Genomic DNA, 15,229 nt, shown 5'->3' with positions numbered 1-15,229 from the left:
CACACACACACACACACACACACACACACACACACACACACACACGGTACAAAACAACCTTTATAACCAACATTCAAAATTTCAGTAGTTTTTCCAAGGTAAAAAGTTAAAATTTTTAAAGGGATGCTAACCAGTTGAATAGGATTCCAAATTTAAATTTTGGAAGCATTTTACTGAGAAATAAGTATAATATCCCTTCTCAAAAAACATTTTACCTTAAGAACTTTTTCTCACTGCCACACTGTAACTTAATTCACAGCACAGTAATGAGTAGCTTAGGAATGTTTTAGTCAAGAGTTTTGCTATTGCTAAAAGCCTTTTTATTTATAAAAATATGACATTTTTGTTTGAAAACAATTTTTATACCGCACTTCTCACAGTTCATCCCTTGACTGTGGGTTTTTTTTTTTTTTTTTTCCCCTTTCTTTTTTCAGCTCTCAGAGCACCTCCCTGCTAGAACACCTCCCTTGCTGAATGACAGCCAGCAGAAAATAAGCAGAGGGGGAAGGGACTACAGCAGAGTGGGACAAAAACTGTTCTCAAACAAAAACCGCCTCTTCCTGGGATCTTAGCACGTCTTTGTTTTGCTGTTATGTGGATCTACTTCAGAAACCTGCCATCTTCAGAAGCCTGTCCTGCCCATTCTTTCACATGCTCTCTCTAAACACCTGTTTTGTTTTTTCTCAGTAAAACCTGAAGGTAATGAATCAGTTTTAAATCACAGATCTACGTCAGTGCTCTATGACATTGAAGGCATCAAACTGCTTTACCCACTTTGAAAGCTAGATAAGCTGACATATAAATAGAAAAATCTAGAATGCTTAAAAGAAAGCAGAAGAGAGAAGAGTTCTTAGCTGTGGAGTACCTGAAAATACAAAGAACTGGCCAGTAAGTGGAAAGCCCTGCCATCAACAACCCAGTGACTCACACAGAACTTACCCTTGTTGCATACAACTGTCACTGTTCTTCAAACTGCAAATGCTTGTAGAGCAAACATATCACAGAATTACAAGTTACTAAATGAAGTAGGCAAGAATTTTAAGTAATTCAATAAATAATGCCAATTATTACAAAGTGCTGAATTGCTGGTATAAAACTTCCATTTTGCAAGATTCTGCTCTGTTAGTTGAACTTTTAAAAGTATCTCTGGTATGTCTTATGGGTATAAGTGTATGTAAATACACAACTGTGTCCTAATTTTGTTCACATATTTTAATACTTTCTAAAGAATTACCTGTAAAAGTAATACCTATAAATCATTTTACCTGGAAAAAATATATCATTTAAGATGGAGTCGAAATACTTTAGTTCCACACAGGAGAACCTTTGTGATATAATCCCTAATCAGCCCGTTGTAAACAGAGTTAACCGGGACTGAAAATATTTCCTTAATAATGCAGCAATGTCAGACTCTCCCAAGGATCAGGCTTTTTGCAACATCAATACCAAGGACTCAACAGCAAATGCAAACACTACCAAGGAGCAATAACACTCAACTGACATAAAGTCTGTTCTACTGGGCTCTATTTGCCTTGAATTTTTACAAACTGGTTTATTAACCCAGTTTCTGGCTTCTTTAGTTGCCACAATCAAAACAGCAACTTAGGAGAAAAAAATGAAAGGAGCAAGGCTGGATGACCATGTCCACAGCAAGGAGATGTGACAGCGAGGACAAAGGGGAAGAATGACAAGAATGAAAAGACATGCTGGGTTTTGTGGCACAAGTCTGAAATACCAGCACTCAGGAGGCAAAAAGTGTAGGATCAGGAGTGTGAGGCTAGCCTCAGCTACATAGCAAGTTTAAGGGCAGCCTGGGCTATATGAGACCTTATCTCAAAAAAACAGAAAAGAAAAAAGGAGACCCACAAATGCCTAATAATACAGAATCTGAACTATATAAACAAGTAATACTAGAGTCAAGAATTACAGGTCCAGGACCACATGTAAGGAGGAGACCTAGTTACTGGACCACATCATTTTTCTGTATGACGGGCATGTGAGAGAGCATCGTCTTCATACTTTCATTCTTTTTAAAAATGGTAATTGAATATTCTTTGCCTGATCATAACAGAAATATTTTGAGGCCAGGGAAATGGCTCAGGGCTGTAAAAGTACTAGCTACACAAATCTGACGACTCAAGTTCAATCCCTGAACCCAAATTTACAAAACCTAGAAATGGGGGCACACATCTATAACCCGGCACTTCTACAAGGAGATGGGAGGTGGAGACAAGAAATCACTTAGCAGCTCATGGGCCAGCTAGCCTGGGGTACACAGGATGGCAGAATCAATAAGAAACCGTGCCTCAACAAGGGACAACTCCTGAAAGTGGTCCTCTGATCTCTAAACGCCCACCATGGCAGGCACACAGCTGCACTCACGCACACACACATATAATCATACTATAACTTTTTAAAAGACCTATTTGTAGAGAACTGAAAAATACCAAAAGTACTAAGGTATTTAAAATTGTCATTAATCTGCACCCTAGAGATACCCAACATTTATACTTTAGTCGTGTTTTGTTTTGTTTTTTTAAAGATGTCTTCTGTATTAGTTACTTTTCTTGTTGTGGTGACCAAATACTTAACAAAAAGCAACTTAGGAGATAAAGGGCTTCTTAGTCTCACAGTTCAGGGGAATGCATTCTTTCATGCTTGGGCGGGCATGGTGGTCAGATCACTAGGTAGCACCAACCAGAAAGCACAGAAATGGGAATGCTGACAGCCTCTGGCTTTCTCCTCTTCCTCTTTCCCTGTCGCGAATCCAGCCCATGGGATGGTGCTGCTCAGTCAGGGGGTCGTCCATACTTAGATAAATCTGTCAGGAAACACCCTTACAGACATAACCAAAGGTATGCCTCATTAATGCTCCAGATGCTTCTTAATCAATGAAGTTTACAACTGAAATTAACATGACTCTTCATGTATCATTATGTACATATATCTTTGGGGGGATAACATTTTTTAATAAGATTTGGCTTGCACACATGCATGCACACATGTGTGTCTGTGTGGGCATGTGAATGTTTTTCCTGCATGTATGTATGTGCACAACATGCACGAAGTCACCAAGGAGTTCAGAAGAGGTCACTGGAGCCCCTGGAACTGGAGCTACAGACAGTTGTGAGCTGCCACGTGGGTGCTGGGAACTGAACCCATATCCTCTGCAAGAGCAGTCCGTATTCTTTACCATTAAGCCAGGAATAATATTTTTTAACCTGGCATTATTTGTATTTTCCCAACTCAAAAGCCTTTGTAGAATTATTTTAAGAACTGCATATGCCATAATTTATTCTCCTGTTATTGGATTTGGGTTGATATAAAGTATTATATTTCATGAAATATACAAGAAGCTATTTTAAAATGATCATTTATGAGTTCTGGAGAAATGAAAATTTTCAATGGAACAGTTTATGAATCAATCACCAAGAAAAAAATTTAAAAATTATGGTTTATAAAACTAGGTTATCAAAGACAACAATTAAACCTAATGAACAAATGAGAAATGTGGGGAGCCAGGCCTCAGCCTCTAAGCAGATTTTGGGAAATAATCATTTTCCATGCTCATTTCTGATGTCAGCAATGGAAAGGCTCCTGACTGAGAGCGCTGGACTACTGCTACAAAGTTGTAGCCATTCTCAAAGAAGTACCCATTAAGGACTCGCTACTCAATCCATTCAATAATTAACTGAATGATTATTATTTGATAGGTAATTATCACAAGCTGCATTAGCCATCGATACTAAAGAGCCTTCTTTGCATAATATTCTAGAAAATGCAGTAGCAGCATTTAAGACACTTTACCAAAATGTGAAAAATCAATCACTTCGGGCCGTACCTCACTTTACTCTCTCATTGAACCCATTACCCAATGTCTGCCTTTCCCAGCAAGTGTGACTCACTGGAGAGCAGAGACTACTGCACATCTATATTTCCAGCTCTTGGCATAAAATAGGATTTCAATATAGGTTTGCTAAATAATTAGCTTTTAAAGTTTTTGGTGTTGCACACTGAATCCAGAGCCTTGTACCACTGTATACCACTCCAGCCCCCGAATACCATTTATAATCCAGTTAAGTTTTTTATGTGTATGAGTGTTTTGCCTGCATGTATATAAGTGCACCCATGTCGTGCAATGCCCACGGAGGTCAGAAGAGGGTGTTGGATCCCCTGGAACTGCAATTACGGATGGTTGTTAGCTGTCATGTGGGTGCTGGGAACTGAACCTGGGTCCTCTGCAAGAGCAGCCAGTGTTCTTAACTGCTGAGCCATCTCTCCAGCCCCCACATGTAATATTTTTGATGACAGGTTTTACTTTATGTCTATGTTCCTATCAGGCTCCACAAACTTAATGACTATATAATATTCCACAGTACTCACACAACTTAGAAAGTGATTTTCTTCAGGTTGTCTTTAGAGGTTAACAGTGTTTTTATATTGCATAACTAATGTTGCATAAACATTCTTTCTCTTACAAGTCTCAGAGACATATTTCTCACTGGAAAAAGTAGGCTCAATTCTACAGCAAAGTAATAACTTAAATGAAAACTACTTTAAAATTAGAGAAAGCTTTTTATTCCAAAGGTGGAATTGTGTATGTGTGTGCTCACATGCACGTGTATTGTATGTGTGTCTATATAGGTGCAGGCATGTAGAAGCAAGAGGCTGATGTCAGGTGTTTTCCTCTATTGTTCTCTACTTTTTTTTTGAGGCAGGATCTCTGAACCTGCAGCTTTGTTTTGGCTAGACAAACTGGCCAGCAAGTCCCAGGGATCTTCTGCCTCTGTCTCCTCAGGACTGGAGTTATAGACATGCCACCACACTCAGCTTTATGTCGGTGCTAGGAATATTAACGCAGGTCCTCTTGTTTGCATAGCAAGCACTTTACCCACTGAGCTATCTCCTCAGTTCCCAAAGGAAGAATGGTGAAAGACAAACATGCACAGAAAAAAACTAGAATTCTATTTTAAAGACAAATCAAGTATTCACAGGCAACAATTTACTAGTTATGAAATTGGTCTATAAAAAGTAAACAATAGTAAGTAGGATGGTCTCACACATATTTAGGAAAGAATATGTTTAGGGGCGGGCAATAGAAAATTTGAAGTAACAAGACATCTACTAATTCCAGCACTAGGGGAGGCTGAGGGAGGGTTGCCATGAATCTGAGTGTAGTTTGGGGCTACACAGTGAGCTCCTGGCTAATCAAGACTACAATGTGAGTCTCTGACTCAAAGATGGAGGGAGGGAGGGAGGGAGGGAGGGAAGGAGACAGACATCTAATCAGAGCTTTGGTGCTTTGGGAATGGGATATGAACCATATCTCCAATACTTTTGATGCACAGAACTTGATCAGTTCCCCTTTCCCTCCATTTATAGAATCTAGAGTAAAACATCTGTCTACATAGAAGCATTTAAGCTTTGACCTTACACAAAGGGTGCTATGGGAAAGTCAACTATATTCTAGCGCTATGAGGTTAGTTACTATGCATATTCATTCCTTTAACAAACTTGTGTTGAACATCTAACTGTACCTCTGCAGCATGGCCCTTCATCTATTACTGACCTGCTTTCCTTTGTTTAATGTGGGAGGAGGAGAAAGAAGGAAGATAGGAAAAAGTTCAATATATTATAACTTAATTGTGCCCCAAGTATGATTGTTTACAATTAGGTCTAAAAAGACAACACAATCTCTTAAAGGTAACTTCACTTAGAGAGGAAGGGGGCCAAAGGTAAGCTCAAACAGGTCATGTTGAAAGAAAATGCTATTCAATTTCTAGGGTGTCAAATTATTCATTTAAGGCCACCAAAGTATACCCACAGGTAATTTTGTATTGTTTACTTGCCTTTCCATACCACGCGCACACACATAAAATCAGAACTCGTTAAACAGATAACAAATACATTACTTAAAGCAATTCCATAAGCGTTGTTGGTATATAGAACCTTTCTGTCTCGGGAAGTTCTGTTCCACAGGCTACAAAAGCGCGTGCCATGACAAAGACCTCCCAACACAAACGTACAAAGACACACTACTGAAAACGCCCCTTCAGCCAAGTTCCCAGCTGGCACTTGTGGCACACTCGAGTCGCTGCTGAGGCAGCTGTCACAGGCCAATCACACACACCCAGGAGTGCCAGCGTGACACCTACAGAAGGCAGGCTGGTGGTCAGCGCAGGGCCTTCCCCGGAATAAAGCAATCCCTGAGCACCCTCCTGGAAAGCACATAGCCTGCACGACCCAAAAAACTCCCTTGAAAGTGAAAGGGCGGAGACTGAGGGGCAAGTCCTCGCAGAGCAAGCTATGCAGGAAGAGGGTTTTGTGTGGCATTCGGGGAAAGGAGCCACATGGTGCAACCATCAGGTCTTGCTGGGAGGAAAAAGCACGGCCCGGCTCTGCGGCGGCTCGTCCCCGGCCGCTCCGGCTCCGGCCCGCCCGGCCTGCTCCCGCCCCTCCGGCCACCGCCTCCCGCCGCGGCCCGCCGCAGCTCCTACCTTAGCCTTGCCAGCCTCCAGCTTCCTCTGCCTCTCCTCGTCCTCCATGGCGTCTGCGGGGCGGGCGGGAACAGCGGGACCGGGTGCGGGGAGAGAGAAGTCGGGTCAGAGCGGGCGGGAGGCCCACAGCCACGGGCTGGGCTCTCACTGGCTACTCGTCCCGGGCCGCACGGGCACCGCCGTCACGGCCGCCATCTTCGTCTCCACGTAAACACACGGCGGCGGCGGGGCGGGGTCGGCGTCCGCGCAGCCGCGAGCCTGGGCGCCCGCAGGTGCGCGCGGCCGCCCGCTTCCCAGACCTGGCTCTGCTGCGGTCTCCCGCCTGATGCCCTCCGGACACCTACCGCCCTCTCTCGGCCCGTGCCTCTTCAGAATGCAGAAATAACAGGTGCCTCACGCGAAGAGCCCCAGTGGGAAATGCGATGGGAAGGAGGCAGCCGCCAGACACCAGTTTGTTCACCTGGTTAATTCTAGGAACTGGGAGGACGGCGGCTTTACTACCTCGGCCTGGGAGTCCCTCCCTCTCCCCCTCGCTGGTTCCCGCCCATCCTCGGTTGTCCTTCCAGGCCCACTCCACGAGCTGCCGCTGCCTTAATTCAGTTCTTTGTTCCCTGCAGCGACAAGGGGACACTCCTTCCCCACTCCTTCTTGCCCCCCTTCAGCAATGGTGTTGCAGAAGGACCCAGAATTTGGAATCTAACGTGAGGGCAAAGCCAATCTACACCAACTTTCTAGCTTTAATGACCTTAAAACTGTTACCCTTTCTCTCTGTACCTGAATTTTGGGACAGGCTGCTGCTATTTGTGACTGTCCCTGGCTTGTTAAAACGCCTGAACCAGTGTCAGTCCAATTTCTTCTGTTTTCGTTTTGCCCTCTCCATGACATTTTAATAATTTGTGTGCTTAGTTCAGCTCATGTCTCAGGACTCTGTTCCTTGATAACATGAGTCTTGCCAGTCTTGAAATTACTACAATGACTAGCACGTTAATGTCTTTCCTTTTTTTCCCCCTCATCTGCTCTCTCCATCCTTTTTTTTCCCCCTCTCCTCTCCTCAAATCCACACTTGGGGTTAACTACACATTTTAATGTCTCAGACTGATCATTCCTTTGTTTTGAGCTTGTATAGACTGGAAAATTGGCAAGTGATAAACTAAAACCATTAATTTAACCATAGAAGTGGTGTTAAGTGGGCATAAAAATGAAAATTGGGAGCCTAAAAAGACCTTTAGTCTACCAGAAACTGGAGACTAGTTTCCAATATCTATAATTTAGAAATTGAGGGTTTTTTTTTTTTCCGCCAAGCCCTATATTGGAAACATAATTAAAACACTCAATTATATATTGCTATTATCTCAGCTGGAATTGGGAACTGGGAGAGGTTAGACATTTATAGGAATTTTAAAAAGAGACAAAAGAGAAGTGATTTTCCAGTCATCCATTTCTCATCATTCATCTACACGGAGGCTAGAATGAAGTCTTCTAAAGGTGTATGGTTTAAACACTGGACTGAGTGATTACGTCTGTGTATTGTGATTGTGTAGGAAGAGGAGACCCAGGATATCTGATCGATATTCCTGTTTGTTACAGGATAATGCAGTTCTTGGTGATTTAGAGGCAGAGGATCAGCTGTTCCAGTGTATATTGAAAATGTTTAAGGACACCTGCTAAAGCAGGAGGTGTTTCAGTGTTTCCCTTTATCACTCTTTATCCATATATCCCTTTATGTATGTAAATCATACACGTCTGCTTTACATATATAAGGTGCTCAGTAAGTGCTGGCAGTTGTATGTTGACTTCTAGCAAGCAGAAGAACAAGCACATGGAATGCTCTGGCTCTTCCTTATGGCACCTGGTCATTCAAGTCATCATCATACAATTCATTCATTCATGTCATTCATTCTTCAGTCATCTTCTCAGATGACCTGAAAAAATGAGGTGGTGAGCAGTGGAGGGAAATGATGGCTTAGCGTATTCAAAGGCTCTCAAGTTACAGTGTGACTGATGTGTTAAAGGAAGAGTAGGAGGCAAGGGTGGCTTGAATGGGATGAATGAGATGGAGACTAGTTAGAGATGAAGTCAGAGCTAATAGAAGGTCAGACTTGGAAATTCTGAAGCTCAATGTAAGAACTTTGGCTTTTACTATGCATGAGACCAGAAGCCACTGGAAAGTAATTCCAGATAATCTGATGTATGTTACAAAAGGACATCTGGCTACTATAAAGAGAAAGTGCTGTGGGGGATCAGTAGAACAGACATTTACGAGCTACTTTTGCTTTAAAACAAAAGAAGCCAAGTGTGGTGGCACACACCTTTAATCTCAGCACTTGGGAGGCAGAGGCAGGCAAATCTCTGTGAGCGAGGCCAGTGTAAGTCTATATAGTGAGTTCCAGGCCAGCTGGAGCTACAGGGAGACCCTGTCTCAAAAAGACCAAAAACAACAACAAAACAAAAACAAAACCCCCCAAAACTCTGGCTCCTCATTTGGCCCCACAGGGTGATGAAAAGCAAGGTGACAGCTTGGTGTTTCTACCTTTGTTTTGCATCTCTCCCCTTTCTTTGGGTCACCTGATTACATCTGCATACATTATCTATCTAGAAACCAGTCATACCTAACGCATTATTCCGATCGAGGCTGGAGGAATAAAGAGAAAATAAGGCATGCTATAGCTGTTTATAATGCCCTGTTCCAGGCCTCTGAAAGGTGACCAAGGTTCCAAGCCATTGTCCTACACCTCAAGTCACCTTGGATTCCAGGACAGCAGAGCCTGCGAGGCAGACCCATGCCCCAGATGAGGGAAATTATCCATGATAATAAGGGTATCCCATGGAGCATGAGAAATCATCCCTTGGGAGACAGGTTATTCCCTTGAGCAAATAAGGACTTCTTTGGGCCACCTTGCAGAATCAGAACTGAGACAGTGATGAACAGAGTCATACCTTGACCAGGACTGTTTATGCATACCTCTTGCCCCAATTCTTTATTTAGACCTAAAGCTCATTCAGTACCCTGGAAGATGAACTTGAGATCACTGTTCCTCTTCCTAAAGCACATTATTTAAATCTCTTCTCTCATCTCTTTAATTGTCCTGTCAGGACAAGTGGCTAAGCCTAGTCCTTTGGGACTCTCAGAGCCATGGCTTTTGCCCTAAAACTTCAGTTACAGTTGGAATTGCAATAATTTAAACAAGAGATAATGAGAGTTTGGACCATAGAATAGTAGAAGCAGAGGCAATAATACGAGATCAGATTCTGTATATATTCTGAGCATAGAACTAAAAATGTCAAAGGCACTGTAGATTGAATTGAGTTTTGAAACAAGCGGCCATCAAGATTGACTCTGGTGGTTTTGGCCTGAGCAGCTGAAGTGATGAGGTTGCCAGTAATTGAGATGGAGAAAAGCAATAAAGGAAATCAAGAATTTTATTTCAGACATGATAAACACAGAAGTTAGATGTTCAATACACTTACTAGATATCTGCCAACTTTAGATATCTGAGAATGAAATTCAGAAGGAGCTTCAGCTAGAAATAAAGTTCAAGAGTGGTCAGCATTCCTCATACAGTTAAGGGATTGGCTGAGTCTTTCCACAGCCATACTGTAGAAATAGCTGTTGTTCAATGCAACAGCCATTTAGCCATAGGTGGCTACTGGGTGAGTGAAATGTGCTAGTCTGAATTATAATATAAGTGTAACACCATGGATTTCAAAGACAATATTAGAACAAAATTACTTAAAATATCACATTGCTGAGATGGCTATAGCTCTGTTAAATTGGGATACACATACACACACACACATGTGCATGGGTGTGTCTGAGAGAAAGAACACATTTCTTTTTACTTTTTTTTTTTTTTTTTGGTCTTTTTGGGTCTCCCTGTAGCCCCAGCTGTTCTAGAACTCACTATGTAGACCAGGCTGGCCTTGAATTCACAGAGATCCACCTGCCTCTGCCTCCTGAGTGCCAGCTCTTTTTACTTTTTACAATTTTTATTTATTTATTATTTTTATATTATGCGTATGCATGTATGTAAGTACACCCATGTCATATAGTGTACACAGAGGACAGCAGAGGCTGTCCAATCCCCTGGAACCAGAATTACAGACAGTTGTTAGCTGCCATGTGGGTGCTGGGATTCGAACCCAGTTCTTCTGCAAGAGCAGCCAGTGCTCTTAACCACTGAGCCATCTCTCCAGCCCCTCTTTTTACTTTTTAAAATATTTTATTTATTTTTATTTTATGTGTATGAGTGTATTGCCTGCATGCATGTAAATGCACTTATGGTGTGCAATACCCACAGAGATCAGAAGAAGGCATTGGATTTCCATGGAACTGGAGTTATGGACAGTTGTTAGCTGCCATGCGGGTGCTGGGAATTGGACCTGGGTCCTCTCCAAGAGCAACAAGTGCTCTTAACCACTGAGCCAACTCTCCAGACCTCTTTTTACTTTTTAAAATGTAGTTACTGGGAAACTCCAAATTATATAGGTGGTATGCATTTGTGGCTTGTATTATTTATCTACATACTGTGCTGATATACAGAGCAAGTTTAGAAAAAAAAAACAATGGTTGGATCTTAGAATATTCTATCTCTAAGAGAGATGTTCAGATGAATCAACTTGCTGGGCCTACTGGTACACGCCTTTAATCACAGCACTCAGGAGTCAAAGGCAGGCTGATCTCTGTGAGTTCAAAGCTAGCCTAGTCTACATAGGAGTTCCAGGCTAGTCAGGGCTGCATAGTGAAACCCTGTCTCAAACAAAATAGAACACAAACAAACAAAACAAAGAAAGAAGAAACGAAAAGATAAATCAGCTAATGAGAGTCAGAACAATGGCTAGCTACCCTAGAGGAACCAGTAGCCAAGTGAGGAAAGGGAAGGAAGGGAAGGAGGTAATGATGAACTGTGACACCTACTGATAATATGTCAAGTAAAAATGAGGACTGAGGAAAAGCACTGGGTACAGCAAGATGAAGGCCATTGGAGGCTTCCATAGAGGTCTTTGTAAATAAGTCATGAGTTCTTTCCTACTGAATAAAAATACTGCTTTAACAGTGGCATTCCTTTGGAGAGGAAGGGCCTGCTTCCTTTCACCTTTCTGCAAGGCTATTTCCCTTTCCTAATTATTTTGCAAATATTGTCTTCTCTTTTGGCCCAACACTCTAAATTCTAAATAGAAGCCCCATCTAAATGGTTAAGACATTAACCACAAAATCATCTTTTCTTTAGGTTTATGGAACCCAGCACATAAGATTTCTGTAATGCCTCTCTCTCTCTCTTTAGCCTTTAGTTCTATGTATCAGGTAATGCACCACATGTATATAAATAGTATGAGGCTGATCTTGCAGAAAAAGAATGTGTACATGTGTGATTTGTGTGTTGTGTGTTTTAAAAAAATACAACCCTGTGGGGTTGTTTTTGTTTTTTGTTTTTTGTTTGTTTGTTTGTTTGTTTCGGTCTTTTTGAGATGGTGGTCTCCCTGTAGCCCCAGCTGTCCTGGAACTCATGTAGAGCAGGCCAGCCTGGAACTCACAGAGATCTGCCTGCCTCTGCCTCCCAAGTGCTGGGATTAAAGGCGTGTGCCACCAACCCTGTGTTTTTTAACCAACATCAGAGATGGAAAGAAAGAGGAAGGGAGGGAAGAAGGGAAGAAGAGGGGAAGGGAAGAAGGGAGGGAGAGAAACTATTTTTCAGGAGTTTGAGATTTCTTGTTTTGTTGAAATGTTGTGATGTTACAGTTAGAAGACAAAAAAAGAACATACTCTGGTAAAATCCCTTTTTAACTCCGTGTGTCTAAATATGGAGCTTTTAATACAACTGCAGGCCTTACACAAACCTCATTCTTTCCTACCAACTCTCCTCTCTTGAATATGGGCCTTCAAATTGTAAACAGCTTGGACCACATCCGAGTAACACTGCAACAGTGTATCTATCTATCTATCTATCTATCTATCTATCTATCTATCATCTATCATCTATCTATTATTTTAATGCATCAGTATTTTTAGAGAGTCCCTGGTATTTACTTCTAGTGAACCAGAGTTGAAAAGGGAAATGAAATTTAACCTGGTTGGAGTTACTTCCTAGTGAGTCTCTGTGACATTTAAGACCGATGTTAATTAAACTACATTTCTTTAAATGTTGACTTTTCTTCTCAATAGTAAAGTATTGTGCTAATTTGTCTTCCCAGTAGAATTAAACTCAAGATTTCTAAAAATTTTTTTCATGTGTTTGTGTGTGTGCATATGTGTGTGGATACCCCAAATTGATGCCAGATGTCTTCCTCTATTGTGCCCCACTTTATTTATTGAGGTAGAGTCCCTCGCTAAACCTTGAGCTCACTGATCCTGGGGAGTCTAGCCAGCCAGCTTACCACAAGGATCCCCTGTTTCTATCGCCCAAGTGCAGGAACTGTAGGTGGCTGCTTTGTCTGCTTGGCTTTTACCTGGGTTTGGGTGACCCAAACTACATTCCTCATCCTTATGGGGCACACACTTTATCAGACAAGTATATGTTGAATGCCTGTGTGATTAGCAAACAAGATTGTTCTGATACTATAGCTAAATCACATTTTGTCCCTCTCCGTATATTGTGATTGTTATTTCCATGTTTGCTCTTTCACAAGCTGGTCAGGTACAAATTATCAATCACTTCATTTTAGTTGCCAATACATATCACCAGAGCTTAACCTCAAAAGCTGCAGAAGCAATTCTTCTGACTCTGTGCAAAAACAAATAAGCCAACCCCCCAAAACATAACACAACACAGTGAAACAAACCCCCCCAAGATACATATCTTATCTATTACTTGGGACAAACCATACCTCCTAAATCATGAGATGGTTTATCTTTGGCCTTTTCTTGTGACTCAGATACCTTTACTATCTCCTTTCATCTCTTGAAAATATATTTGATCTTTTTCCACACCCGGGTCTTTGTCTACTTCTCATTTAATTATTTATTAATTTTCATTAAATTTTTTTTTGAGACAAAAATCTTCCTGTAGCCCCAGGTGACCTGGAACTTGTTATGTAGACCAGGCAGGCCTTAATCTCACAGAGATCTGCCTGCCTCTTCTTCATGAGTGCTGGGATTAAAGGTGTGTGCCACAATGCCTAGCTCATTAAACATTTGAATTGTATGCCTCACCATAGCACATTTTTTTAAAAGTATTTATTGTGAAACTAAAATACACTGGATTTTAAAGATTACTTCCTTCAAAACTTCCAAGTCTAGATCAATACACCAACGATTCAGATGAATAATTTTAGGGTGATAGAACTGTTGTCAGATTAAGACCAAAATCAGAATTGTTCAGAGAAAACTTCTTTATGTATGTTTTACTAAGCCAGGTAGAGTAATTATCTACTCATTATGTGACAAAAAAAAAACAAACAAACAAAAAAAAAACCTGTCATGAACATCATGCAGAAGGAGAAACTTGGCTCATGGTTTCAGAGCTTTCAGATTTGTGGTAGGCTGACTCCATAGTTGGGGGTCCAAAGCTAAGTTGAACATCATGGTGGGAACCATGAAGCGAAGCAAAGCAGCTCACCTCACCATAACCAGGAAACATCAGAGACAAACTGGAAGGGGCCTGGGACAAGGTATATTGTTCCAAGGCACACCATCGATGACCCTCTTCCCCCAGGTGGAGCCTACCTCCACTTGGTCATTCAGCTATGAACTCATCGATGGATTAACTCACTGGTAAATTGGTACTTTCGTGATCCAGTTACCTCCTAATAGTTGAATATACTAGCTTGAAACTAAGACTTCAACACACCAACCTTTTGTACCTCTTGCAAACAGCAACAGTTGGCTAACCATTTTGTGTTTAACTTCATGGTTTTGCTTTTCTTTAGAAGAAAGCTACAAATCCTGCTTAATATTTCTAGACATCACTTGCCTGGCCAAACCCCCAAATTATGCCCAAGGTCTTCTCTGCAGTGATGGTACATCCAAGTTTCTCTATTTCAAATAATGACCTTCCTCTAGGCTCCTCAACTCCTCATCTCTTATTTATCTTATCTATTGTATCTGATCAGAGTCCTGTTGTGCTTTCTTTCCTGGTGTCCCTTGACCTCTTTCTATGTTTCCTTTTCCATAGCCACCATGGTAAACCAGATCCTTTTATCTCTTATTTTGAAAAACTGAAAAGAACTCAAGCTGGTATGTTTGCTTCACTCCCTGTGGCATTTTAGTCCCCATCATTTTGTCAAATTCATTTTCTAACATCTAATTCTTCATATTATGAAATTACTTTTGTGCTGCCCATAAAAGGAACTTCAAATTCCTGAGAGTTATTCAGTGTCCTCCATCTTTTGTTCCGGTTTTAGTTGTAAAGTCCTAACTCCACCTCTTCTCCTTCATCAACTTCTCATATTAGTGAGATAGGTGCTCACTGGGATACCCATGGATTATTAAATTTTATACGGTGTGAGAAATTCATAGACAATGTCACAGTTTTCACAAGACAAAGATTTATGGCATGTATAATTGGACTTAGTATGTAAATGTGACTGGTGCCCTTTGGAATTAAGGTTAATGTAAAGAAAATGGAGACATTAAATATTAAAGCCAAAAATGGTTATTTTTACCAGTAGAGGTAGATGTATATAAAAACACCAAATAAGAGGAAGGTTAGTGTCTTAGTTTGTTTCTTCATTGCTGTGACAAAATACTCTGACCACTACCAACTTGTGGAGGAAAGGGTTTATTTGTCTTACATCTC

The 15,229-nt window shown here is 41.3% G+C and overlaps 1 protein-coding gene across 7 annotated transcripts in view; it reads right to left on the bottom strand.

The window, feature by feature from the left end:
* The window catches only part of Akap9 (A-kinase anchoring protein 9), a 160,387-nt gene extending 153,682 nt beyond the window's left edge, over positions 1-6,705 (bottom strand). For 5 of the 7 annotated variants that reach the window (XM_029558377.1, XM_029558378.1, XM_029558381.1 and 2 more), the window contains exon 1: positions 6,498-6,705. In XM_029558377.1, coding sequence (XP_029414237.1) covers positions 6,498-6,545 — 48 coding nt within the window. In that variant the 5' untranslated portion in view covers positions 6,546-6,705. The remainder of the gene's footprint in view (positions 1-6,497) is intronic. The other 2 variants (XM_008822533.3, XM_008822536.3) reach the window with 1 other exon arrangement.
* Positions 6,706-15,229: the final 8,524 nt, after the last annotated feature.

The sequence above is a fragment of the Nannospalax galili genome, unplaced genomic scaffold (genome assembly GCF_000622305.1).
Source record: "Nannospalax galili isolate Female #2095 unplaced genomic scaffold, S.galili_v1.0 scaffold85, whole genome shotgun sequence".
Lineage (NCBI taxonomy): Eukaryota > Metazoa > Chordata > Mammalia > Rodentia > Spalacidae > Nannospalax > Nannospalax galili.
The sequence above is the reverse complement of the archived record's forward strand: the minus strand, read 5'-3'. Positions and strand labels throughout refer to the sequence as shown.